The sequence below is a fragment of the Mycteria americana genome, chromosome 5, assembly GCF_035582795.1.
Source record: "Mycteria americana isolate JAX WOST 10 ecotype Jacksonville Zoo and Gardens chromosome 5, USCA_MyAme_1.0, whole genome shotgun sequence".
NCBI lineage: Eukaryota > Metazoa > Chordata > Aves > Ciconiiformes > Ciconiidae > Mycteria > Mycteria americana.
This window is the reverse complement of record NC_134369.1, coordinates 30,379,013-30,404,085: the sequence shown is the minus strand read 5'-3', so window position 1 is coordinate 30,404,085 and position 25,073 is coordinate 30,379,013. Positions and strand designations below refer to the sequence as shown.

The 25,073-nt window shown below is 53.9% G+C and overlaps 1 protein-coding gene across 2 annotated transcripts in view; it reads left to right on the top strand.

Moving 5' to 3' along the window:
* Positions 1-13,445, top strand: part of CREB3L1 (cAMP responsive element binding protein 3 like 1) — a 46,691-nt gene extending 33,246 nt beyond the window's left edge. For both annotated transcript variants that reach the window (XM_075502694.1, XM_075502693.1), the window contains exons 6-12: positions 366-515; positions 1,339-1,397; positions 3,293-3,361; positions 5,752-5,851; positions 9,920-10,040; positions 10,497-10,743; positions 11,144-13,445. In XM_075502694.1, coding sequence (XP_075358809.1) covers positions 366-515; positions 1,339-1,397; positions 3,293-3,361; positions 5,752-5,851; positions 9,920-10,040; positions 10,497-10,743; positions 11,144-11,180 — 783 coding nt within the window. In that variant the 3' untranslated portion in view covers positions 11,181-13,445. The remainder of the gene's footprint in view (positions 1-365; positions 516-1,338; positions 1,398-3,292; positions 3,362-5,751; positions 5,852-9,919; positions 10,041-10,496; positions 10,744-11,143) is intronic.
* Positions 13,446-25,073: the final 11,628 nt, after the last annotated feature.

Here is a 25,073-nt window from a genome sequence, read left to right as displayed (position 1 = left end):
ACCCCATACTTTGGGAAGTGGCCTATGCACTGGAGGACTTTCTGAGGAGATTAATGGAAGAGAAAGGAATAACTGAGAATTCCCATAACCAGACTTTTTTAAGCATCACCCAAAAGTTCTTTGGCAGGGTCCTGCAGTGCAAGTGTGTAGCCAGCCTCACCATGAAGGAGCAGATGCCCTCCCAAGTAGAAGAGGAAGGCAGATGCTGAGCTGTGCCCCCAGGATCAGGCTGAGAGCAGGAAAGAGCACTGCCCTGCACCTATTTGTACTGAGCCCCTAGCTGCTCAAGGAGGATCTGGCTTTAAGGAGGATCACTGGGATAGAACTCCTTGCTGACGCTGATGGCTGCTCTCTGTGTGTTTCAGAAGTTACAAGGGACATCTGGCCCGCTGCTCTTGACTGAAGAGGAGAAACGCACCTTGATTGCCGAGGGCTACCCCATTCCTACCAAGCTGCCCCTCACCAAAGCAGAGGAGAAAGCACTGAAGAGGGTCAGGAGGAAAATCAAGAATAAGGTGACTGCAAAAAATGTAACTGTGCAGTTCCCATGATTTCAGAGCATCTTCAGCTGACCAATGCTATAGTTACCTTCACCTCCTCAGCTGCAGTGCAGCTCAGAAAAGGTGGGATCCTGCCTTTGGTGCACTGGCACAAGCCTCCCAGCCCACAGAAATGGTGCTATGGGGCACCATTCAATGCAATTCGGCATTCTGCATGAATGCTGTGCATGCAGCCGTATCTGGGGAGTGTGGCTTCCAGCCCAGCTCCTGGGAGTGTGTGGCCTAGGATGGGGCCCACAAGCTAAGGCATCATGGATCAGACAAACCAGCCTGGTCAGGCCTTGCTGTGGGGGCAGGGAAGCAAGAGCCATTGCATGGTGCAGGACGAGTGATGCACAGAGCTCATTAGCCAGGCAGAGGCTGTGAGACTTTCAACTGTGATTAGAAAGCATCCCGTGGGAGAAATGATGAGACCCTGAGTTAGTCACCCAGTGACTCAGAAGTGGTCTAGGGTAGGATCTGCCCAGATGGCCACAGCACGTACCCATGTGAGTCAGAGGAGTTCAAAGCAACCCTAAAAATGCTCTCAGCAGTGAGGGGGTCAGGCATACTGCAACAAATGGTTGTGGCCTACAGGCCAAGGAAGGCTGCATACCTACAGCATCCATCCCTCCCAGTTTTGGCCTGGAGACCAGTAGGAATGGCAGACTGGAAGGCAACTTACCCATTTACCTTTAGGGTGCTGTGTGTGCAGGGAACAGACAAGATGAGGGAGCCACAAAGAAATGTCTAGAGGCTTATGATACTGACTCCTCTCTGATGGCTGCCCCCCTCACAGATCTCTGCTCAGGAGAGTCGCAGGAAGAAGAAAGAATATGTGGAGTGTCTAGAGAAAAAGTAAGTTTCTTCTTCTCGGTCTTACCTTTGAAAAAGGACCCCTGTCCATGCACAGCCCCCCTTTCTGGTGCTTTTGTCTCTGAATAGCTCAAAGAGTACATTTCCTTGCAAGGCTGGCTGCACAGAAGTTTGGTTTGGGATCCTGCCCCTACTCCCCTCCCTCCTAGAAATTCTCTTGCAGGATAAAGATTGCTCTACAAACCTTGTGTTTCCAACTGCTTAGTTTGGCTGGTCCCCTGCAGAACACAGGCCATTTTGGCTGCCTACAAGGTGGGATTTTGGGTAAGAATCATGTTTCCCCACTAGAAGTTGCTTCTATTTTGTCTGTCCCATAAGCAGCAGGCCCTCTGAGGGCACTGACGATGGCTTTTCCCCCTCTGTTCCCATGAGGGTGGACACACAAGCATTTGATAGCAAGAAAAACCTTGCACTACAGTTATTCTCCACATTCCCTCCCCTTCCACCGTTCCCTGCTTTGTTTTTCTCCTTGCAACCCTAAGGTCCTGCATGTATGGCAGGCATAAGCCTAAGGTGACATCACATGACACTGACAGGGTAGAAAATAACTCTTGAGGGCCTGATCCTGTGATCCCCTCTGTACTAGGAGCCCCCGATGAGCATTCCCAGGCAAAGAAGAAGGCAGGGATCCAGGTGCAAATTCACATTTCTGTTTAAATACCATCTTCTTCCCTGTTATTAACACCACCTGAGATCAGCAAAATGGAAAAAAACAACCCCAAACCCAACCTTAATTAACTCTTCTCCCTGATGCTATTTGTTTATGTTCCCTAAGTGTGTAGAAATGCTGAACGAAAACAGATGACTCAAGGCACATTCAAGTTCTCATGCCCTTCCATAAGCAGCACCTCGACATGCATGTGTGTGTCCAGGCATCAGAGCACGTCACCTCCAGCTAATGTCCCACATTGACACCCAGATCCTTCAAGCCGGGGCTGGGGAGTTGGCTGGCCTCGCTCAAGTGGCAGGTCTAGGGCTTTCTGTGCTGGGGCCTCTTCCCCAGACGTGGCTGTGGTGCCTGTACGTACTCAGCGGTTTGTTACGCTAATGTATTGCTGTGACAGATGGCTTTCAAACAATGCCAGGTTTAAATGTGAACCAAAAGCAGCATGCAGTGAATTTTTTTAATGCAACAAGTCTTTGGTCAACTTGGCTTTCTGTAAGAGCTAGTTTGTCAAAACCGGTACTTGGGCCCTTCACTATTGAGTTTGACACCTTTGCTGCAAGCCCAGTTTTTACATGGAATGCCTGGTTCGGAGGCTGTGCTGGAAACCTCCAGGAGGATCAGGCTGTGTCCCTGGCTTGCCTTCCTCCGGGCCTGGAGACATTCCCCTTCCCTCGTCCCAAGTGCAGCCTAACCACTTTCCCTTCCGAAGCGGTGGGAGAGAGCCTGCAGGTTCTCTGCTGCCCTCAAGTGCCTGCAATCGGAGCTGGCCCAGCATTTGCACAGAACTGCCTGGTTTTCATAGGCAAGGCGCACAGCCAGGGCAGGTTCTCAGTCTGAGTGGGAGAGGTTTGAATTTGTCCCCCTGTTCCTTCTCCATGCTCCTTAGGGGGGTTTGGAAGTGATGGAAATGCCTGCATAACTTTGGGTCTGTCCTGACTTGACCTGCCTGTAACCAGGTGCTACTGGCTCTCCCAGGCCTTGGGAAGGCCTGAACTGGGAAATGTCACACGTAACTGTCCACCTGCAATCTCATCCCTCGTCCCTTGGGGCTGGCTGCAGCCAGATGGGCGAGGGACATCTGGCTCCAGGGCTGTATCTGCAGGTGATGGATGGGGCCACTGAGCCTCCACACACCAAGAGAGGCGAGGACTACATTTGCTTTGCCTGTCTGGCCTTTGTAACTAACCAGCTATGGGTTTTATTCCCATAGGGTTGAGACATACACAACAGAAAACAATGAACTCTGGAAAAAAGTGGAGACCTTAGAAAATGCAAACAGGTAAGAGGGGCTAGACCTGACCCTCTGTGGGTAGGGCAGTGTGGGCAGGAAGGGAAGCCAGGGCAGCACTGGGGCAGGGAGGCGAGAAGAGAAAGGCAGGCTCCCCCAGCTCCTGGCGGGACGGGCGCTGCTCGGCGAGGTGCTGGTTTTTGGCCCGTGGCAGCAGCGAGGCAGCTGGGTTTGGTTAGCGAGCCTGGAATGTTTGTGTTGGGACAGCCAGGCCGCACCACAGCGAGGGGAGGGAGGGGGGGAAGGCGTGTTTCTCGCATCTCTTCCTCCTTCTCCCTGCAGCCCTTTGGGCTCATGCTGCTGTCCCCATTGCCCTCCAGGCCTCTGGCTGTCTCTAGGGCAGCTGCACTGAGGGAGGCGCCTCACACCAGCCTCTCAGAACCACTGTTTCTGCTCTTGGGCTCTTTGGAGGAATAGAAGGCCTGGGCATAATGTGGCTGTTTCAGGTTTCTCTTGAGAAAGAGCTGAACAGACTTGGTGAATACAGGGGAAGCCCATTCCTCTAATAAAGGTAGAGATCCCAGCTCCCACCAAATCCAGGGCAACTCCCTGTGCATGTGGTACCCCAGCCCTTACCCTGCCTCTTCCCCTTGCAAAGCAAGCCTGAAGGATATCCCTCCCATCTGCTGCTGCTGCTGCCCCCCTGAAAGAAGCAAGCTGCTCCCACAGCCCCAAAGCAGGCCCCTGGCTCCCTCGCCCAAGAATCTGGTGAGCGCTTGTGCTCCTAATACGCAAAGCTGGCCGACTGATCACCAGGGGAATTTGCTTCCTTGGAAGCAAATAATGAAGACTCCCATCCCTGCAGTGGGGATGGGCAGCAGGAGCTGGAAGAGGGCCCAGCTCTGCTCCCTCTTACTGGGTGCAATAGGTGTGAGCAAGGTCAGGGTCAGCTGCAGGGCTGTTGAGGGGGAAGCTCATTTCTATAGCCCCATTTCTATCACCCCCACCTCGAACTGAAGGGGAGAACCTCAGCCAGAGAACCAGTCCCCTCATTCACCCCTCTGCTACCACTACAGCTTGTGGAGTACTCCTTGAGGCTCTGCTGCACTCCTTCCTCCCATCCATGACACAGGTGCTGTGGCCCTGGCTTCCAGGCCAGCCGCGGGACCAGGGACTGTCAGGCATGGTCTGGCTGAGGTGTGTGAGTGGCCGGAGCCTCCCATCTGTCGGAGACACGGCTGCCCAGCTGCTCTCATCCACAGGGCACAGCCTGCCGCCCGGCCTTGCTGGGAGTGCAGGCAGCCCCTGCTGCTGAAAAAGCATAAACCCCACCCTGCAAAATCAGGGTATTTGCCTAAAAGCCAGGAGATTTTTTTTTTCAAAATAGACATTGTGTTCTTTCTAATTGGGTTTGGTTTTTGAGCACTGCCAGTGGGACACTCTGTGCTTCTCTCCACGTGTACAAGGAGCAGAAGAGGATTTGGAAAGAGATAAAGCTGGGATTCTCCTGCAATCTCCTGGCTCCAGGACCTGGCCTTTTATAAAAGCTCAAACATATTTGTGTAAAACAGTCAGTGCTCCCAGGGGGAAACACTCAGTAGTTTGCATTTCGGTAATTTGCAGCCCTTGGGAACTGTATGCTCTGAAGTTTCCCTCGTCGCAGATTTCTTCACCAGCCCAGTGAAGGGTTCTGTGGCTCTTAGTAACACACCTACCACTGTTCTGTGCTTATGTGTGCCAATGCCTGTGTTCAGTTAAATGGGGCAGAGAGACCTTAGCACATGTTCCAGCTGGGGCAGCCAGAGTTGAATTAATTGCTGAACTCAAGATTTGGCTTTGCCCACATCCCTCTGCAGAGTTTGCCAAGACTGAAGAAGCTGAAGTTTCTCTCTCCACCATATGGTTTGGGGCACAGGTCAAGCTACAGAGTGTGTGTCTCTGAGTAAAGTGGGAGCAGGTGGGCCTGTGCTCAATGTCTGACGGGACTACAAAGTTCAGCCTCCGTCCCAGAGCTTGGTTTTCATGGTAGCCCGCCTCTCCATTGCTTTGGGAGATGACTGGCTGGGCTTTGAGGCACCCAGGACTCCTAAAGGAGTGGGATGTTCATAATGGTGGGTAGTTGCAGTGAAGGTTGTGGTGGATCTACCTGTGAGGAGACTGAGGGAAGGTGCTGCAGGGGGTTACCACAGCATAATGGCACCTTGGAGCTGTACCTCCCACAGTTCCTGCACACTTTGTATCTCAAACTCACCCTTTTTTGTTTCGTGCTTCCCAAGCCTGTTTGGTCAGAGAACTTGGGCAAGATACAGCAAGGGGGAGATACTTGTTTTCACAAGAAGGGAAAAGCAAGGTAAAATATGAAAGGGGTAGTGGTATTCTTGCATCACTTACTGGCTGTTACATCCTTATCAAGTTTTGATTTGGGTTGTTTCCTGTCCTAGGACTCTGCTCCAGCAGTTACAGAAGCTGCAGGCTCTGGTAGCTGGGAAAGTCTCCAGACCTTACAAAATGGCTTCCACGCAGACTGGGACCTGCCTAATGGTATGAGCTTCATTTGCATCTTCCTTATTGGCCATGCTTCCCCAGACAGCTTTGTCGATTGCCTGTCTCTGCCCTCTTCCCTGCTGCCCGGCTGTGTTGCCAGTTACATCTGCTCTTTCCTTTTGTGTTAGAGTCACCAGAACTGGTCCCTGTGTCATGCATACATCGGTAGTGTCAGTTGTTCATGCAACAGCATTAGAATAATTCCTGCATTTTCACTGTCTTGTTCTTTGGGCAAAACAGCACTTTGTTTGCTTTTCATTAGCTATCGGACATTCAGCAAAAATCTTCAATGATCTTCCATCGTAATGGGTAGAGTTTTCTTTTGCTGAGTTGGTAATGCTTAATGTTTAACTCAGCAGGGTAGATGAACAGTTCAAGAATTCCTCCCAGTGGGCATTACCTTGTGTTTATCAGCAAGAAGTGGCATCTGTTCTTGCTATAGGCAAGCACATTGGGCTTTGTTAAGTCCAGCTGGAATTCTCTTCATTTGCCCTTTTGACTAACCAAAATGATTCGGGGTTTTCTGTTGGTTTTAGTAATCCCTGTTTGCCTCTCATTTCTCATAGTGGAGGATCATGGTTAAGCAATATTGGCTTCACTGTGGAGCTTTGGGGCATGCCAGTGTGTGGCCATAAATAGAGTCAATTGCATATTCTTCATCTATTTTTTGCAAGGGGGAAATTTTCTGATCCATGATAAAAATATAACCTTCAACCCTCTGATGTCTTTGCAGGATTGTCGTAGTATCTGCTTGAGACAAATTTGTCAAAGTTACTTATCTATATCTAGTTATCACTTCTGTACTGTTAACAGTCATGATATACAAACAGATGATGAGGTGCTTGCCCCACTTTCTTAGCACCCTCAGTGTCCTGAGGGGTTGTTTTTCGCTCTTGGTTCAATCAGTTTCCTTGGTTCCAGAGCCCCTGCTCTGTAATTGCCAGCACTTTCTCCTTTCAAAATCTGCTCAAACTTTTGCTACTCTTTGCTGCTCCCATGTCAGACCAGATTTTCATGACTGACTGTCTTTTCTGTTGGCTGCTCTGTGGCTTCATTCCCAAATTCCTTCCACACTTTCGGGTGTGACCCAGCTGGGCCCAGTGACTCATTGCTCCTTAATGCAGCAGCTCATCAGAGCACCCCTGACTCCAGCAATTCTTCATCGTTACTACCTGGAACGAAAGTCCAGGAGAGGTACCTTGCAGAGATCCACTGTGCTATAGGCTGATAAAATACCTAATTTAGCTTCCCAACAATGTCTTATCTCTCCTTGCTGCTCCCTTCGTTCCACAGCATCCCAGCCCACACACCAATTCTCTCAGGCTTCCTAGCTTTGAAGCATTTCAAGAATTTGTAATTTGCTTTTCTATCTTTGGCCAGTTCCTCTCATAGGCCTCCGAGTTCCCATTTTCCATTTTCAAATACAACACTCCTTATCACAACAGATATGTAGAACCATCGTGCCTTGCAGCATGGGAGTGGAGCAGAGTACCCTTCTTTTTTAGCCCTGTGTCATTCCTGCTGGATATTTGTCCAGCCCATTCTTGAAGGCCTCCAATGATGAGCAGTCCTCAGCTTCCTCAGGCAAACCATTCCAGTACTTTGTTATCTTTCCCAGATAAAGCTTTCTTGCTATCTCATCTCAATCTTCCTTGCAACAGCTTAAGCCTATTACAACTTCTTCTGCCCACTGTAAGCAAGATCAGTTTACCCTCCCTTTGTGCAGCTGCATTTTACATATTTGAAAACTATTGTTTTTGAGCAACTCCCTTCAGTCTTCTCTGCTAAATCACCACAATTTCTTCAGTCTTCCCTTGTAGGCTGAGTTACTGAATCACTGCTTGTTCCCAGAGCTCTCTTCCAGACTTTCTCCAATTGCCCCGCATCTTTTTGGAAGTACGGGGCCCAAAGCTGGACATAGTATTCCACCTGAAGGCCAGTACAGAGCCAGCCAGCCAGCCAGAAAGCCTGTTCATACTGCCCGGGCTGAGATTTGCCCTTTGCAAAGTGACACCGACTTGTGCCCACCTTGTGCTCCATTTTAACTCCCAGATCCTCTTCTGTAGAACAGCTGCCTGGCCACGTAGTCGCTGATGCGTTTCCTCTGTTAGTCTCAGCAGGTCTCAGCATTTGTCTGTATTGATCTGCCCGCTGTTCTCTTGGACCACTTCTCCCCATGGTCAAGATCATTCTGAATTTGAATCCTGACCAAAAGCCAGTCTGCTTGTAGTCTCTCCCACCTGCAGATTTGATACAGTCCATCATCCAACTCAAGCTTAAAAATGTTGAATCTTGCCAGAGCCATAACAGATCTCTCTGCTACTCCATCTGCTATTTTCTCCCAGTTTGACAGTGAACTATTTGATAACTATGCTCTCAGGACGTCTTTTTTTGATTAATTTTGCCTCCACCTTTCCAACTGGTTTTGCAGTTGTTTCCTCTAGCTTAGTTTCCCTCACTTTTTAAGAGGTCAAAATGGTGAGATGGTCAAAAGCTGCGAGATGAATGGTACTCAGAGTCAAACCAAGAGTTATTGTTATGAAGTGTTACAGAGTTTGAACTGGAACCGAGTCAGGGTATCAGAGTTAACCTGAAACAAAACAGAGTAAAACAATGCTGGTTTGCAAAGCCCCAGTTGAAAGCCTTGTTAAAGCAAGATGTTAAGTATACTGCTCTTTCCCAGCCCATAAAGCCTGTTTTGTTTTAGAAGAGAAGAACAGGCTTCACAGGGCTGGCTCCCCTTTCTGGAAGTTGTGTGTTTGGCTGTGATAATTCCAAGCAACATCTATTCAGAATTTATGTTTTCCCCTGGTTTTGTGGAATAAGGGTTCTAAATGCCTTGTGTGCCTGATGTGATGGGCTTAGACAGTGTCTATGCTGTCCACATTTAATTTCCTTACTTTAAAACTAGCTGTGAAGAGTCCGGACAATTAAAATCCCTCTTTACATAGCGTAGTATCCCCGTGCTATTATTTGATCTTCCATATCTCCTGGAATCCACTGCTGGTCACAATTACCTTGAAGTACCAGCTTCTGTGTGTTACTTAGGTATGGCTATTCCAAAATAGGTGGCTATTCTGAAAAGCAGTCAAGCAATTGCTGGCTGTCCCCACAAGTGTCCCACAGGTCAAACTTAGCTAGTTTATACATAGGTAGTAGAAATTGCCAACAGATGCATTGCCTCTTTGATGTGCACAGTCTGAGCAGCGAGCTGGTGGCAGCTAGTTATATACCAGCCATGGCACATGGGTATTCAGGTAATAAGGATTTGGCTCTGTATCATTTCCCATGTGTCCCCTCTTTGTACTGCTAGTTCCCTAAACTCTATAGAGTCCCTTACCATCAGCACTGGCATCTCACTCTGAAGCTTTACTGTTATGGCAGAATTTACAGACAGGTGCTGACCTACCAGAGGGGGATTTCTAGGGAGCTTTCATCTGCTTCTCTCCTTTTATCCCTGCCCAGTAGCTCTGACTGGTCTGCCTGACAGCAGAAGGTATGGACACATGGTCCTGCATACGTGCACGTCAAGCATAAATTTAACCCTTTCCTTGGACTCTCCATCCTTGCTATCAGGTATTAGGCAGCTGCAGTTCTGCTGTCATTTCTGTCCTCACATGGACAGTAGCTTCACCTTGCTATGTGCTGTGGTACCTCACAGATTTCTCCCAGTGAGCTTGTTTTCTTACAGCCCACTACAGCTCCTACTAAGCCCATGGCCAGGTTCCCTTTGGTCATGGCAGAGTTCATCTCTTCTGTTGAGTCTCCCTCGTTCTCAACTTGTTCCCCAGCTATGCCTTCCACCATCTCTCATCAACTGGATGGGCAAGTTCTCACCATTGAACCAGAAATACTTCAAATAAAGCAACACGAGGAAGCTTCTGACTTCCCTTCTTAGATTTGCAGCAGAGATTAGCAGAGCAAGCCCTTTCCCTCCCTGGGGGACCACAGCGACCCAGTTGTCAGCCTGACCACATGTTCTCACACAGCCTCATGTTTGTGTGCTACGGGGAGAGTGTTTGCTCATGGCTAGCGGCACTAACTCTGTGCTGATCTCCTCTCTAGGTGCTGGCACTCTGCTTCGTTCTGATCCTGGGATCCCTGATGCCCTGTCTCCCTGAGTTCTCTTCAGCATCACAGACAGTGAAAGCAACACCAGCACCAGACATTTACACAACTAGTAAGAGTGAGTCTAACGTAGTTCCTCCATTTCACCCTGTCAAACCATTTCCAGCTCTTCTCTCGACACTCCCGGTTCAGGGGTAGCGTCCTCCCCTCAGTGCCTACCCCATATGCTGGGGCTCTCATGAGGGGAGATTCCTAGCCCGTCAGTGGTACAAACTCTGATAACAGCACCTTGTTTGGGCCTGTTGTTGTTCTCTGCTAACCATTGTCCCAAAACATGACAAGCGTCAAAGTCCCAGGGAGGGATTGACTGTCTTCTGAAGAGGCTGTGTGTCCAGGGGGGCATTTGCCTCCTGAAGCTGCAGGGAGGTGGGTATTCTGCAGAGCAGGCCTCCTGCACAGTTACACATGGGTAAGGCCATAGCTGGGTGAGCATGTGCTGAAACCACCACTGTGACCCACATCCATTGCAAGAGACCTTGTCCTCATTGTTAACCAATGCTCTCCTTTTTTCCAGTTCAGTCACGGAGCCTCCTTTTCTATGATGAGGGTGCTGGCTCCTTAGAAGAGAGCTATAGCTCCTTCCTAACCATGGACCATCCTGAGGGGTGGGAGGCCGAAAAAGGGCAGTCTGAGGAGGGAAGGCCTCATCTGGCCAGGACACATGAGACGGCCAAATATCTGAGCAAATCCCAGCTGGAGGGTCCTGACCGGAACCGAACTGACCCAACTCTCACCCACCTCAAAGAGCAATTCCATGAGAGGTAAGCAGGTGGGGGCACCCTCCGAGCCCCAAAACACAGCATGGTGTCTGTGAGTGAGCAGCAGGCATGTCCCCTCTGCTGCAAGCTAAGGACAGCTGAGCTGCCTGGGACAGGCAAGTAGCTAAAGAGCAGTGGCTGGAGGAGGCCAGTGCTGGCAGGGGGCGTAAGGCCAAGTTTATTTTCTAGAGCAAAAGTTTGGGACTCCATAAAGCAGTGTCCCACTAGCATAGAGCTGAGGAGGACTGGATGATTCAGGTGGTCCCAGGCTTGCTGGTCATTCAGTGCCCTGGGGAAGGGCTCCATCCTGGTCAGAGCAAACCAGCTGGGCGCACAGAGAGGTGAATTTGCATAGGAGGCTGCAATGAACCTTGACTGACGCCTTGTCTTTTCTTTTCCTCAGGGAGACAAGCTCCAGTGAAACAGCTGAATACTTGTAGCAGCTGCTGGACCTCAAGGCCTCATCTGTCTGATTGCAGGATTCCCTCCTCACTGAGCAACTGAGGGGACTTGGTGGGAGAGGACGCTGCATTCAGACACTCCTAAACTGGCCTTGGGTTCAGCTCCTCCCCTTCCCCATGCTCCCCCCCGTTAGTACTGATCTCTCTGAGGGGAGTCGCAGGACTGCCAGAACTAGCTGGCGAAGCCCTGCGATGCCCTCTTCTCCTGGCCTTACCTCCTGCTTAAATGAGCACTACCCTATGGGTGTGAGCTCACCTTGGAGTGGAGGGAGACCAGGGGAAGCCCTCAAACTATTCAGCTCACTCCCCAAAGCTTCCAGACCAAGGGGGCTGTCCCCAGGCGTGTACCCCTTGGCTACATCAGATGCACCTGAAGGAGAGAGAGAGTGCTGGATTTACTGTCCTGCCTGGGGGGCTTAGGATTGGGTGATGCTGGTGCTGGAGAGATGGCTCTGGAGAGTTTGAGCTCATTCCTTCCCCTCCATCTGTTAGTATATTTCTGCTTCCGTTGAGAGAAAACCTAGTTCTTCCTTGCTCTAGTTTTCTCTTGATGGACATACCTACATAACTTCCACGCCAACTATCTGCAAAGATCTGCACACAAACGGAGTGGGGGAGACAGATCCCAGACAGATAAACCACCGTAAAAACTAGCCAGCAGCTTCTGGGCAACCAGAGCTCTGAAATAGAGAACAATTTTCCCCCACAACCCACTTCCCCCCACCCTCGGCAGCCTTGATTTGGCAGGGGTGGTATTTCCCTTTCTGTTCCCAGCTTGGGCCCTATAGTGCAGTGTTAACCAGGTCAGTGGCCTTCTCACTTTCCGTTCTGCAGGCCTCCCCCTTTGCGAGTAGGTGAGAGAAACCCACTCCCATAACCTGATCCCCATCCCAGCTCTCCATCCCCAATTCTGCTTCATGCCAAATGGGGTCTTTCTAGGAACCACCAAGGAGAGCTCTGCACCCCACTGGAGGGCTGTCGGGTAGTCATCGTTCCACTCACATCCCCCGTGTGCACAGCAGTGTTGTGAAAGCCACTGAGGACATACTGGCATCTCTGGTGACAGGTATGTCTGTCAGGAAAGAGGTGGCATGTTGGAATTGGCCAGGGTCACCAAAGACTGTTTTAGACCTCTTCCTTCTAAGTGCTGGCACCAAAAGTAGCAAACTCTTGCCATACCACCCTTCAGACCAGACTTGTCAAGTTTGGTGCTGAAATGACCTCATCTCAAGCCTATGCCATCCTCTTCAGCACCCAGACACCCATTTCTGACCCTTCTTCCTCCCTGGCAAAAGCCCTGCTGAAAGGCTCGAGTGTCTCCTCGCTCCATTCCCTCAGCTGCCATTTGATGGAAGGACAATGTGGGACATGAGTGTCGGAGATCTGGGGTGTGGCAGGTTGCCCCGTGTTTGTACATGGGAGTCCCTGTGCACTCTGCCAGGTCTCACAGCAGGCTCCTCTTTGGCTTGTTTCTCTTCAAGCACCCTGGACTCACTCTGCACTGCCCCAGCCTCTCCTCTCCCCCCAGGCTGGGAGTGGAGGGGGCTCCCTGGAGAGGAAGGATGGGATGGCTCTTGCTCAAGGACTGGGAGAAGTGAGGGAAGGGCCCTCACATCCCTCTTTTCTCCCTTTTGAAAACTGGTTTTGCCCCCTGAAGCCATTTAGGACAAATTTGGACACAGCTAGCTGCAACCATACATGCGTGGCCAGTGGGGTGAGGAAGAGGAAGGCCTTCAGCATAGCTCTGCTCTTCTCAAGGTTCACACAGGACCCACTGGTCACCCGATACCACTGCGTTCCCCATCCTCTGCCTCCACCCCAGCACAAAGAACCACTGCCGGGTCCAAGCACGCCCTCCTCCACCCCGACCCTTCCACTGAGCATGTCCCCATGCCTCCCACTCCCACCGTTGTACAGAGACCAAGAGCAGAACTCGTTTGTACATAATGAACCTTATTTTGTATTATTGCCGATCCCTTAAGATATTGTATTTTGGAGACTCTCAGATCCTATTTTCAGTATTGTATTTTATTAAGAATTAGTGCGGGCTTGGCATCTATGAACTTCTTTCTTGTTAGCAGCTCACTTTCCCCTTATACTCCAGCAGCTGCCTCCTCCCTCCTGTTTGTTTTTTTTTGTTTGTTTTTTTTTTTTTTTTAAGCCACCTTTTCCCCTCCTTCTATCACTTGCTCTGCATTTGCTTAGTGAAGCAAAATAAAAATAAAATAAAAAGATGCAGCATCAGCCCTGGGTTGACAGGTCCTTTCATTGAGGCATGGTTGTCACGCCAGCCCACATGCACAGCTCCTCACCTCCTGCTGCCTGACTGTCCCGTTCCCTGGCTGCGTGCAGAATTGGTTCAGTGCTGGGACCTCATGCTCGGTGTTAGGGGCTAGAAGCAAACTTGCATGTTTTATTTCCAGCAGCACTGTGATTTCTTTTGCAGTTCTGAACAAGTCAGAGCTGTTCTGCCTCAGTTTCTTCTCCCCCTCTGAAATGCTGCTAACATCATCCTCTCGGAAGGAGGAAGATCATGGAAGAAAGTTTATGAGGTGCAATGAGCTCCTCTGATGAAGGGGCTGTGCAGGGGTCTGTACAACAAAGACACTGCTAGTAGCACCATGGCTCTGGTCCCATCCCTTCTGAAAAAATACTTAAATCCTTCAGTTAACTGTAAAAGCAGAGCAGCTGCACTCAGATCAGTAACAACTTGGGACCTGGCTGTCTGTCAGCCTGTACCCCTGATAATCCATTTACATCTGCAAAAACTGATAGGTTTTGTCCTGATTTTGTGTGAAACACAAGGCATCAGGGGGACTAGAAGACGAATCTTCATTTTCTAGAAAGCTCCAAGTGGGTTCGTTAGAATTTGGCCATCAAAACAACTCCTTCTTGCAATGAGGCCCTCCATGGCTGGAAGGCAGCCCAAGCAGGAGCCCCTCTCAGAGATGCTAAAAGGTGACTCTGTCTCCTGCCTCTGGCTGGGCTGGTACAGCAGGGCTCTGTCTTTGCCACAGGAGGAGGATGTGAGGCTCAGTTCTTGCAAAAATCTCTTTCTGCAGATTACAATTTCTTTGTGGAGAGGAGTAAAGCACTGAGCTCTTGCCACCCTGTTGTGACAGGACTGGGCATTGAACAGTGTCTGGGAGAGAGAGGAGCTCTCTTTTCTTGGCTGGGTCTGCACTGCCAAGAGGGGGTTTGATGTGGGATCCATGGCGGGTTAGTCTGATGTGGGTTTTACAGACCCCTGCAGAGCTCCCTTCCCCTATGCACACCCACGGATGCAAGGAAATGCCTGACCTTGCTCTGCAGTTTGTGTCCTGGGCCAGAACTAGTTTTAAGTCTGACATTTTCCCTGCGGCACCTTGTCCAAAAGCAGCCTCCTACCCCTGTGTCAGTGTGATGCACCTTCCCCCACCGTGCGACCAGGCTTCTCCCCGCTCCCACTAGATTTCATCCAGGGGAAGGGCTCCTGCCTTGCTTGCCCCTGTGCAACATCACCCAGCTCTTCGGGCATTGCCTTCCAGGGCGATTCTGGCCTGTGCCCTTCATGCAAAATGTCGAGGGAAACGGGTGCAAGAGGGGAGCTCTTAAAAGGACAGTTTCTCAGGCTTTGGCTCCTTTAACACTGATGCGGCTGGAGCAACCAGAACCCCGTCCGTCAGGAGAAAATCTCCCTTCATCTTGACAAATCCTCCTAAATCTGCAGTCTACCGAGTAACTCTGAGCTGCTCAAAACAGGCACAGGATCTTTTGACCCCGCTATGCGTCCCGAAATGCAGCCAACCAATCACACCTAGCAGTTTGGCTACAGCGACTAATTAGAGCAGAATGAGAGAATTAACAAAGTGAGAGGGCACCTTCTTTACAAGTCACCTTCAGCCTCACTCAGTTTTGCTGGGTCTGCTCCAAATGCCCCCAGCCGAGCTCTGCCATGCCAAGCCGGGCTTTTGCCCATTTAGGGTCACATTTCTAACAAGCCTCTGCACTGTCGATACGTACAAGCCCTGAACAAAAGAACACTAACAGAACACAGGCTTCGTTTTTCAGAGACAAATTATTCCCAACTGTTCTCTGTTACCAGGCCAACTTGAAAAAAAAAGAGAAAAGAATTGGCTTTTGCAGCTCGCCGCTGCCAAGCGGGCCGCTGGCGGTGCGTGGCAGCAGCCTGGCAGGTACGTTGGGTTTGTTACAGAAGGACATGTGCTATTAGGGCTCTCAGGAGAGCATCCCCGCTCTCCGAGTCCGGCATGGCCCCTCTTGCTGTCACCGTTTGGGACTGTGCTAGCAGTTCTCACACGGATCCATCAGGGGGTCGGCAGGCTTCAGTCCTGCTGCCTGACAAGGGGCCCAGGCTTTTGGACACCTTCTGGGGACAAATGGGGCAGTCGCACCTCCTGACACCCCCCGGGTGCTGAGGGCTTGTTAATAGCGATGGCACCTGACCGGACCCTGACCCAGCCTGCCTCAGCCTCAACAAATCCATGTTGATTTTCTAACCTGGTGGCTGAAACGGGGCTTATGGGTGCACAGCGTGGCGATTCCTCTTCTTGTGCCCAGGGGAGGAGACTGTACCCTCCCAGAGCTTTACTCGCTAGAAATGCTGCTTCCCAGAAAGCCCGTGCCCTGCCTGTGACTGCAAAAGGGAGGACAGGGTCTGTATGGCAACACCGAGCTGCCCTTGCGCCGTCCTGCGTGCCCACGCAGAAGGAAATCCCTACCCAGGGCACAGGAGAGGCCCTCTCCTGCCTGTGCCCCAGCTAAGCAGGTGACCGGGCTCAGCTGAAGCGTGCCTTGGCTGTCAGGAGGACAGGACTGACCCAGCCCCACCACCCAGCCGTGCTGTTCCCAGCCAGCATCTGCCTGCTCTTCCCAGGTCCTCAGGGAGCTCTGATGGCATCCTCCAAGGGAAGAGTGACCCCATTAGTGACAGACACATGACACATCCTGCAGAGACAGGTGGGCAGAGAGAGATGCAGAAGCCTGAGCAATCCTTTACCTCCCCTCACGCAGGCGTATCCCATGATGTCTCCTCTTCTGCAGACACACGATATCTGGACGCACTGCCTGTGTGACAGCTGTACAGTTTGGCACACGGGTAGAAAGGGGCAAAACCCTATGCTGGCTGCTCCTCCCCCCAGAGAGGCTTTCTGTAGCGCAGGATCAGCCCCCGTGGGAAGGCAGGAGGCACCCACTGTCCTGCCCCTCTCTCTGCCTTGACCAGAGGCGCTGAGACCCCGGGGCTCTGCTCTGCCTGGCTCTTGGAGGTTTCCTGCAATAAGGGCCTCTGCTTCCCTCCCTGAAGCTCCTTTCCTATGGCACCTACGCAGCCATCAGTGAGAAACCCCCCCAGGTGGCTCCTTCCTCCTTCCTGCACCCTGTGCTCCCCCAGCCTCCAACTCACGTCCACTCCAGCCTGGCCATCCCCTTCCTCAGCATGGCGGCCACTGACTCCTTTAACCATCAGGGACAAGACAGATATTTGCCAAAATCTCCTGGGAGCGCGAGTGGACCTGCATCCTCCCATCCCCCGTATCTCCCCTGGGCAGCCCCGCTCTGCCCTGCCCTGGGAGCCCAGCTGGCCAGCGCGAGCAAAGGTGGCTCTCATAGCACGTGGCCAACGGGGGGGCACCCCCAGGCCAGGGTGAGCCCCGGGGCAGGCAGAGAGGCATCGCCCAGTGGGTGGTGAGAAGGTGCCACAGGTCCCTCTGCACCAGCCGGGTACCTGCTGCTTCTCCCTTCCCACAGCCTGCTCCCAACCTCCATGGTGCCCGTGGGTGGCAGCAGGACGTGGAGCAGGGCCGTGCATCGGTGTGGGGAGCACTGGCAAGCTCCTGGGCAGGTCTCAGTCCCAGCAAGTGAGGATGAAGTGGCTTCCCCAGGGCCAGGTCTGCCTGTTGGGGAGGGCTCGCCCAGCGGCACTCCGGCTTTCAAGGGGAACAAAACCCCTGTGGGGGCTGGCGGGGCTGAGTCACGCAGCAAGGAGGGTGCGGGGCTCCCTGCAAGTCACGACTGTGCTGAGGAGTGGGCTCGGGGGCTGCCGTGACCCTGGGAAGCACAAATCCCCCGGCAGGCGCAGGACGGGGCGGGGAGATGTCATCGTGACATTTAGGGCCAGACAAAGGTTCGGTAACTTGAACTGGAGGTGCCAGTGGGCTGTGGTTCACAGGGAAAGGCACAGCCCTTCTCCAGCCCCTGCTGCTTCCCAGGTTGGGGTCAGGAGTGGCGTGGGAATGTGCCCTGCCACAGCACCCTGCAGCAGAGGTGCCACAGGGTCGCATGGAGGTGATGGGGAACACTGGCAAGAGGGATGAGCGGCTCCTGATGACTCCCAGGTTGATAAAACAGTCAGAGCAGGATGAGGACACGTTCCAGCTCCCATCATGCCAGCCCTTCATGAGAAGACACTGGGATTAGGGGTGACGGCAATGTGTTCTTGATGTAATACATGACTGTAGGACCTTGCCATGGGCAACTGATGCAGTGGGTGGCTCTTCCAGACCTGAACCTCAAATTTCCCAGTGCCCGGCAGGTAAAGCCTCAGCGTGTGAATCTGTAGCAGAACAAATCCAAAACAAGCATCCAGATACATATGGGAGCTTTGTGGGGATCTCTCACCCCATCTGGCATCTGCAGCACCAGCACGGGCAAGGCTGAGGCAGGCCAGAGCTGGGACTGGGGCCACGAAGTCCAGTCCCAGCCCAGGACAGACAGATGATGCAACTCTCCTGACGGATGTGGGCAGAAGACAGAAGAGCCTTTCTACCTCTGGATGCCAGGATCGGAGAAAAAAATGCTTTGAATTAGTAAAAAGGAGGGATAACGTGGCCTCCCAAGTGGCAAGGAGCTGAGTGAGCCTGCTGGGAGGAGGGAAGCCGCGCTACAGCCATACCTCTCCTTGGGTACCACTGCCCAAAGCTGGAGACCCCATCTCCGAACAGATCTCATCCGTGTTGGACGGTCAGCCAGAGCAGCAGGTACTTTGCTCTGCTGGGGCTGCTGTCACACAGTTTTCCAGGCTGTCTGACTTTACGTGACTGCGCGTCTGGTTAAGATGAGCAGCTGAGACCCAGCTCCCTGAGCAGCCCTTGCAGGCAGGCAGACGCCAGCTGGGCTGCGAGCAGCAAGGGGCAGCCGAGTTGCCACCCTCCTCTGCCTCCCTGGCCTCTGAAGGGTTAAGTGCCAGTTTCCGAGTGTCTCTAAGGTGACACCAGGCTGCCTCGCTCGGTGCAGCTCTCCGCAGCCCCCCTCCCCACGCACACACTCACGCTCTCTTTCTGCTTTGTCTTTTTGAGGGCTGCTGCAGGATCGGTGCACAGGCACCTTCCTCGCTGCCTACCTCTGCCTGCCTCTCCCGCTCGGCTGCTGCTGCCGGAGACGCCAAGGGACGTGCCTGGCCCCAGGGGAACCTCACAGAAGGCACCCGGGGCTCTCCTTTGCCTGCTGGGAGCATCGCCATCCCTGGACGTGCTCTCTCCTAAGACCTTTTCTCCGGGGAGTGCCGTATTTCCCACTCCCTCCCCACTGCCCTCGCAGTGCCAGCTCCTCCGAGGAGCAGCACCAACGTCTCTGGGTTTCCATCAGCTGTTCCTCCGCTTTGCCGTGGCAGGGCAGCGGAGACAGAAGGAGGCTGAGCTGCAGCACCTGAGCTACCCAAACCGCTATCAAGAGGCTGCTAAATACCACTGCAAAAAGTTGGACACTGCTTTTTCTCCATGCTCATGCTCCTCCGGGTAGTTCAGCCTCACTGAGATCGTCCTCGCTGGGGAGGTGAAGTGGAGCAGCACCGTGGGACACTGCAGGGCCGGACCGAGCTGCCCGGGAGGTCTGTGGGGACAGAGCAGGACTCCCCGCCTGGAGAGGCACCTCACCCCAGCATGGCTGAAGGTCCCACGAGCTGGAGAGACTTCACCCCGGCCAGGGGCGACGGCAAGGCGGCCAGGGAGGCCACGGCAAGCCTCCTGGGAGCGGCAGAGGCAGAGAGCACCGGGCGAGCACAACGCTCGGGCCTCCACGGCGTGGATCCAGCTTGGGAGGAGATGAGAGGGGCGGTGGTGGTGGCGGAGGTGGAGGAGCAGTTCCTGCACTTGGCCATCAGAAAGCAGGTCTCCTACAGGTAGGAGCTCCTGGGTCCCCGAGCACTGGGGCTGGGCTGGGGCGGAGGAGTGCCATGTCCTGGGGGCATCTCCCTCCCGTGAGTCGGGCTCTTCCCAGCGGCCACTGGTGCCTTCCCACCAGAAACCTTCTGAGCACAGGGACAAAGGGACAGGTTAGCCCCTTCCCTCCCCCACCATGCAACAGCCCCCTCCCCAGTGGCAGTCCCCTTGTCACCCTCGCAGGCCCCCTTATTTTTCCTTCTACCCAACTGCCCCTTCCCGTCCCAGGGCTCTCATGCCCCCCAGGCCCCTCTCTAGGCAGTCCGTGCCCAACAGCCTCCCACGAACTCTGGCACGGGGTCGTGGGCTGGACGTTTCCCTCTTTCTCTGCAGCGCCAGCTTATCGCTGTTCAGCACATTGGACACAAGGGACTTCTGATAACATCGATTCTCCTCTTCCTCCTCTGCCCTAAGGCAAATGTCCCCTTGCTTGACTCTCAGGTCCAGAAGCCTTGATCCTACCTGGGGAGACTGAGAAGTGATGCAAAGATGAAGGGGCTGAGGTTGGGGCTTAGGCTGGAAATATCCCCTTTGTGGGCACCTTGCAGCAAGAGGAGTATCTGTCCTGGCTGTTGGTGTGACTCTTCTGCCGGGACTGCTCTTCTTAGGACTCACCTACCCCTGCTATAACCAAGCAAAACTGGTGGAGGCAAAGAGTGGTTTTCATAGCTTCCATGGAGCTTTTATGGGAGCCATTGCCTGGGGGTGCTCAGGTGAGCTCCTATTCCCAACTCCACACATACTGTCTGAAGTCCTGCTTGGGTCAGCACCTCCAGGAGCTCAGCTCTATTCTTTCTCTCACAGCAAATAAGGTCTGGTGACTCACCCTCCCCTTTTTTTCACTGTTTAAGCCCTTCTACCATTTAGTACCCCCAAACTTTGCAGAATGGCTCTCAGGTGTACGTGAGGAGAAATCCTTCGACCCTGCACCTGCCTGGAGTAAAAGAGAGCAGGACTGACCCTGGGCTGCTGCGAGGGTCTGGGACCCAGCGGAGGGGAGAAGGCAGGAGCCACCTCCTTACCCTTCTCCTGAGCTGGCTTGGCCCAGGGACATCTCTGTGTCCTCCTGGGCTCAGTGTCTCTATGTCATGCCGTGCTCAGCAAGCGCCAGGTAGTTTACAAGCAGGTGGAAAACCAGCACGGAAGATCTTGGTGCCATGCCTGCTGCCATGGCGGGCAGAGGCAGGACGGGCTCTCCTGCTGTCAGCCTGGGACTTGGGGACTCTGGGGCGCAGAGCTCTGCTGGGGGACAGATTTTGGGCAGGAGCTATCGGTCACCCCGGCTGCACTGCCACGTGTACAGCAACCCTTCTCCCTTGCAAGGGCTGCAGTGCCAACTGTGAGCGAATTGCTCTCTAATACTGCAGTAATGGGAACTAATGGGAAACCGTATTAGTGCCTGCAGAGCAGGAGGGGCCCCGGAGCTGACTCATCTCGAGCACTTGTTATTCCTGCAGTGGGTGGCGAGCAGGAGCCGGGGTGGCAGAGTCCTCCCCGAGACAGCCCTGCGTCCCTGAGCCTTGCCGTGAGCTGGGGCAACGCACCACCCTCCTGGCCCTCGTTCGGTACCTGGGGCTGCTCACCGAGGCACCGGGCAGAGCTGGGAAGGTCTCTGCCCTGATGAGGATGAGGAATTACCGTGCCGAGCGGAGGGGGCAGAGCAGGATTTTCTGCTCTTAGCTGTCTTCCTCCAGATGTGCACAGCGCGTTTTGTGAACGGATTAGCCAGCTGCAATTATCCAGTCTCCCCAGGGGAGGAAGGGACCATACTGCAACCTAATTTGATCAGCCTGAATTTGCTCCAGAATTGTCTAGGGTTGCTGGGGATTGTTTACATCCTGTTCGTCCTACCCCGGCCACCCCAGGCAGGCGGCTCCGCTGACACGCTCCAGCCCGTGCCGCCCTTCCGCAAAGCGCCTCTGTCTTTCTCAGCCCTCACAAGGGGTCTCTGCGCAAGAGGCTTTGCTCCATCCAACGCCGGCTTTGCAGAAGAGAGGAGTCTGGTGGGGTCGGAGGGGATGCCGCAGCTACCTGCGGGCCAGTGGCAAGGGAGGAGGTGCTGTTTGGGATGAGCTGCTTCGTCCACCCTCCATTTCGGGCAGCCGAGCAAAGGGAAGGGGAAACAGGAGAGGAATTGTCTGGGGGTGGAAATCTGCCTGTGCCGTCTGGCTGCTCCCTGGGGCAGGTCAGGTGGAGATGGAGCCGTTGCCCAGAGCTGGGCTAACCTTTCATCAGGTGCCCCTCCTGCAGCACGAGACGCCCTGGGGGGGCTGACAGAAATTCCCTCACCATGCTGCCTGGCTCTGGAGGCACTTACCGAACCCCAGTATGGAGTTTGGAGGACCTCCTCCATGGGCTGTGGGCATCGCAGGTGTCCTCAATGTCAAGTGAAGGTTGGAGGCCCCAGTCCTCCTGCTGCCAACCTGCCTGTTCCTGCTGGGACCCATTAGTCATCACAAGGGGCAGGTGGCATGAGCTGCTATATAAAGGTTTTGAAATAAGCAGAAATTATATTAAGCCCGTGGAAATAAAGTTCCTTCCATAAATAGCTGCTGCGGTGTATGGAGGCACCTTGGGCGGGTGGAAGAGAGCTCAGCACTCAGGTTATGTTCAGGGCTTTGAGTAGCAGTTTCGTGCCAAGCTTATTAATGATGCTGGCTTGTGCACCAGATTTGCACATTCTGGGACAATTTTCCCAGTAGGGAGGTGCTTCTGCAATGCCAGAAGGACCCCGTGCTCTCTGTCACTGCAGCAAACCCTGAGCAAGCACCGTGGCTTTGTGCCTCGCTCCCTGGAGAATTGCTTCGGCCAAGGGGAGTCCGAAGTCAGCTCCTGCTATCTTCGAGTGTCCCCACCAAGGTTTTGTGGTGGGGCAGGAGCATCTCTGGCTCCCCGAGTGGGGCAGCTCCAGTGGCAATAAGGTGAATTAGAGGCTGGGGGAACTTTGATTTGGTTTGAAAAACCCTGTGACCTGGAGCCAGGGAGGCCTGGGAGAGGTGCTGAACACCCTGAAGCCGCTCTGGCAGGGCTAGGGACCTGTGCAGTTCTGGGCTCTCTCATCTTCGCCACTTTCTCAGTTGCTTTCGGGGCGACGCTTGCAGCGGTGGCCTTTGTCACTGCCACCGCTCCCAGCAACCCAGGCCGCAGGGGTGTTTACCCGGAAAGGAAACCACAAGTGCACAAAAGCTCCCTGCATGGGCTCCGTGCAGGCTATGTTTATGGGGCAAGGGACATGCTGGGTGTCAGACCAGTTCCTTTCTGCTCTCAGCCACCTCCAGAGGCAGCACCCGACACAGCCCAGCACCACAGGGCTCCTCACAGGCATCTTGCGGCATTGGAAAGAGGGGTCCCTGTGGCCCTCTGTGCCCCCCCACCTGGCATTAGCCCCGGCAGAGCAAAGCAGGGCATCCCCTTGACAGCTTCCATCCCTGCTAGTGAGATGCAGGGTACCTTGGCTGCTTGGTGTGGTCCCCGGCTGGCAGATAGGACGCAGCTAATGCGTCTCACAGGCTGTTCTGTGCCGAGGAGCTAAATATAACCAGAGAGCTGAGCGGAGGGGGCTGCTTTGTAATGTAAATAGCAAGGGAGCTTGGTCACAGGCACAGGCGAAGGCAGGGCAGAGGGGAGAGCTGGCAGGGCCTGCTGGGGAGAGGGAAGTGGGAGCCCTGCGGGGCCAGGGAGAGCTGGTTGCGGCTCTCTGCAGTCTTCTCTTCCTTCTACCTTCGGATCTGGCTGGGCTCTGGGTTTTTGTGAAGTCCCAAAAACCCTCATGGCAGAGGGTGTGCAGCCCCTCCGTCCCAGCTGGGCAGAGCAGGGGCTGGGGAGGAAGGAAAGGAGAGCCTCCAGCTGCAGGGAGAGAGGAGCCTCCTTCCTCTGGGTCCTGCCTGCTAGCCTTTTAATCGTGTTAGCCCAGCTGTGCAGAGCAGCATAATCAAATTCCCATTCATTCCCAGCAAGCCAAGCCCGCTCCGCTCTGACAGAGACATCTGTCTCTGCGTCCCTCTGTGCAGCTGGGGAAAGGAGATGGCTGGCACCCCCTGGCACGGCCGGAGGGAAGCTCACAGCGCTGGAAAGTCCTAAGAGCGGGTGGCTCCTCACAGACCTTGCTCAGGGGGTGACAAGCAGGTGTCTCACCATCCCCTGCCCTGACCCTCTCCGGAGCCAGGGACAAGATCTGGCTCTCTTGTGAGAGCTCCCAGGCACCGTGGCAGTCCCACTGCTGGTGGCTGGCCCCACTGTCAGGCACAGGCTCTGACAGACGCAGGGGTGGGATGGGTTTGGAATCAGCATCATGCAGCGCTCGATGAGCAGCGCTGGTGTGTATTCACCCCATGGCTCTCATCCGGGATGCTCCTAGTTGCATGGCAGCGGTAAACTGGGGATTGGGCTGTGTGTAACAAGAGATGGAAACATGCCAAGAAGCAGTTTTGGAGAAACTGGGAGCCTGGCTGGTGCAGGGACATGCCTGCAGCAGTGCCAGGGCAGGGCAGCGTAACGCAGCCCCAAGCCCCCGTCTTAAACCAGACATGCTCCCTAGTTTAAGCCGACCCAAGACCATGCTGCTGCCAGAGGGGATGCTCCTGTCCTCACTCCTGCTGATGTTTTTCCACATCAGGTGGGCCAGGCCTGCTCCCTGAGGCAGCAGAAAACATGGTTAGCCCTCCCTGGTTATCCCCACAGCCACAGCCGCAGCCTTGTGTGCAGTGGGGGTGTGCGGGGGGAGCGTGGGGTGGGACTCCCTGAGAGCCGGCCAGCAGGGAGGTTTCGTTAGGGGCAATGCGAAGCTGCACCAGCACACTCCTGAGTGGGGAGAGCTGGGATCCCTGAACCGAAATTGCCTTAGTGGCCATCCCCTCCCTTGGCCATCCCCTCCCTTATCTGATCCCAGCTCACAATGAATCCCACAGGCAGGGATCCTGCCAGGTTTGGGCTAAGCAGGCAGCTTAACCCTTTCCTTACCAGGGGACTGCACACACTAGCACAGAGAGGCGGGTGCGTGCTGGATCACGAAACCACCCAGCACAGTGACCCCCATCCCTCTCTGGTGCTGCCTGCAGAGAAGCCAGTGCCAGCAGGGTTGTCCCCTCTGGTCTCCTGACCAAGAACAGCCAGAACTGGGCTTTCTATGGGATCCCCCGTGGTTTTGCACCAAGCCCGAGAGACAGGACTGTGAAAGGACACGGGGACACAGCACAGGGAGGAGGGTGAAGGTGCTGGGGCAGGGCGTGTTACTTCGACAGCCTCACCGAGCCCCGGTGCTCCCAGGTAAGAGGACTAGATGTCAGCACCGCAGGGCAGCACAAAATGTGAAAGGCAAATGTCTGCAGGCACGGAGCAAAAGCGACCAACCCATCGCGACATGCAAAGCGGCAGGGGTTATGAACCCTTTCGGTGATAACAAAACCTCTCCCCTCCCCGATCTCTGAGTTGGAGTTAGGCATCCAGGACCTGCCTTTTCCTCCCTCTGCACAGTAATTAGTGCAGTGGGTTGTGTTTGGTTTCAGAGCTCGCCTGGTGAGATCAAGGTCTGCCGATGTGAGGTTTTTTGGTTTGTTTTTTTTTTTTTAGTTTTGATGATGGAGTCTAAAGCAAGACTGTGTGCCCCTTTAGAAATGCCATCCGTGCAGCTGCAGGGGCTGGCTCTGCTCGCTTGCTTTTCTCTGGCCACACAGAAGCCATCCACAGACCCCCTTGCTGATCTGAAGGTCTGCTGGAG